Genomic DNA, 2,461 nt, shown 5'->3' with positions numbered 1-2,461 from the left:
GAGAATGTATTTATAAACACAAATTGGTCCTTATACGTTCTTATTGACAAAAAAATTGGTCATTATACGTTATATTTTTTGTAGTGATTGGCCAATATGTAACTAGCTTTTGGGTTTGAGTTCAACCAATTCATATCAGAAATAGAGTCATGAATTCAAAATTCAAAATTCAAAATTCAAAATTCAAAATTCATATATATATGACAGCATCAGCTGCTGGCTGTTGGACCCTAAAACCTTGATCCCTAATAATAGTGAGTAATTTTAGGAGCAAACAAATTAGCTAACTGTTTTGTGTGCAATTTTTTTGTAACAAAGCTAACTGTTAATTATCTGTTGTGTTCCATCTAATCAATATATAAGAACAAAAAGTAAGTCAAATATATTTATAATGCTTTTAACATCAAATTAATTTATGTATAGCATGAGATACTAATTTGTTTTTTTCATACATCTTCAATAAAAAAAAAGAGTATTTTTACACTAAGAATAACCCTATAGTGATAATACTGTATCTGAGGGCTTCACATTGGTACAATATTTTATGTTCTTCAACATTCATACCCATGGGATCTTGGAGAAAATATTAGGCTTGAATATGTATTTGTTACTTAAAATTTGCTCAGATCTTTTACATATAAAATCTCAATTTGATTGACATCCCATTCTGAAACTGGCTTAATGAACTTGAAGCTAATCACAAAATAATCAAGCCTGTAGCTATATGATCTCAAGAAAAGCAATAGATTGGAACAACAAAGTTGAAATTGGTAGCATTATTAGTGAGTAGAGCTAGAAGAAAGAAACAAAGGGGTTTATCACCACAATTGGAACTATGCAACTTGAATTTCCATGTCTCTTCTCACTAACACCAAAAAAAACAGCAAAAACAAAACCTAGAAACAGAAACACATAATCAAAGTAATGAACCAGACTGTTACCGCCTATCATTCGAAGACTCCTCCACGCCCTTGTCCTCCTCCTCCTCGGGAGGAGCCATGTTGAGATCGATATCAAAGAGAAAACCCGAGGCTGAGGTAGGACTGATGGTGGAGGGTGAGGCCGAGGCCGAATCGCCATCACCATCAACATGATCATCACTAGGACCAGGATCACTAGTGACAAAATCAGGCTTAGTCATCATCATCATCATCTTCTTGGTCCTTGGCATCTTCTTGGGCTCGAGATGGCGGGTGCTCGTGTTGACGATAATCATCTTGAACTTGTTGTGGCTGGCCCGGTGCCCTCCGAGGGCCTCGTGGCTCCTGAAAACCTTCCCACACGTATCGCACTTGTAGTCCCTCTCCATCTTCCCGGTGGCCAGCACCTGCACCGCCACCTTGAACATCTCCTCCACCTCATCCTCCACCTTGTCCTTCTCCTTGTCCAACGCCGGGCGCCCCCTCTTGCAAGTGGGCCACGCCTTCCCACTCAAAAACCCTAGCTCCTCCCGCGGCGGCTCCATCCCGCGCCAGTCCCGGTCGGGGTGGCAGCGCATGTGGCCGAAGAGGGATTTCTGCGACTGGAAAGCCTTGCCGCAGATCTTGCAGGAGCAGCAAGGAGATCCAGGCGACGATGATTTGGATTTGGAGTTGAAGCTCATCGCCTTCCTCATCGAGTACTCCTTGTTAGCTTGAACATGCGCGGAGCTCATGTGCCCTCCCAGCGCCTTCCCCGAGCTGAAGCTCCGGTCGCATTCCTTGCAGTAGTGGCTCGGAACACCCTCTTCCTCTCCCGCCTTCTTTGGGATTTTTATCTTGATCACCGGAATTCTGCCGCTGTCTCCCTCCTCCATCGAATCAATTCAAGAATTCAGAAGGAATTCAGAAGAGAAGCGGTTGAAATTGATGGAATATTAATCAAGATTCAAGAGATATGAGGAGAAGGAGATTGGATTTGGTTTGGTTTGATTTGATATGAAAAAGAAAACCCTATAAGAAGACAGAAGGGCAATCGAGGAGTAAATATGGTAAATCTTGAGTAATTGAGATTATTTGCGATTTGAATCTCGCACTTTCCTTTAGGAAATCAAACGACAAACAAGGGAGGAGATAATGGAGGGAGAGCAACAACCTTTAACTATTGTCGCAATTAGATACACTCAAACACTCTTTTTTTCATTCAAATAATATCTTTATTAAAGATCCTCTTAGCTTAGCATAATCTTTTCTTTTCTTTTTTTTCTTTTCAGCTGTTTTGAGGTGAAGTCGCATTGGTGCTTAATTATTCATTCCTACATATATTTTATTACTTTTTCCAAAATAATATTGTGTGTGTGTTTCGGAGTGAAGTCTCTTTGCTTGGTATAGGGAAAGTTCTATAACGCAATTATTCATTCATAAATATATTTAATTTCTTTTTCCAAAATATTTTTGCGTGCTATTATGATTGAATGTAGGAGGATTTCTTTTTTAGAGTCAACATGCGTGTTTTTTTCCATGGTGTTGATGAGTTATTGCCT

The 2,461-nt window shown here is 39.8% G+C and overlaps 1 protein-coding gene across 1 annotated transcript; it reads right to left on the bottom strand.

Annotated features, from left to right (window-relative positions):
- Window positions 1–840: 840 nt before the first annotated feature.
- On the bottom strand, window positions 841–2,023 carry LOC125209275 (zinc finger protein ZAT9-like). The gene has a single exon (XM_048108880.2). The coding sequence runs from the start codon at window positions 1,793–1,795 to the stop codon at window positions 938–940; it is 858 nt and encodes a 285-aa protein (XP_047964837.1). The 5' UTR covers window positions 1,796–2,023; the 3' UTR covers window positions 841–937.
- Window positions 2,024–2,461: the final 438 nt, after the last annotated feature.

The sequence above is a fragment of the Salvia hispanica genome, chromosome 3 (genome assembly GCF_029641045.1).
Source record: "Salvia hispanica isolate PSC_SH4W2 chromosome 3, Shi_PSC_v1, whole genome shotgun sequence".
NCBI lineage: Eukaryota > Viridiplantae > Streptophyta > Magnoliopsida > Lamiales > Lamiaceae > Salvia > Salvia hispanica.
Note: the sequence above shows the minus strand (reverse complement) of the source record. Positions and strands in the feature narration are given on the sequence as shown.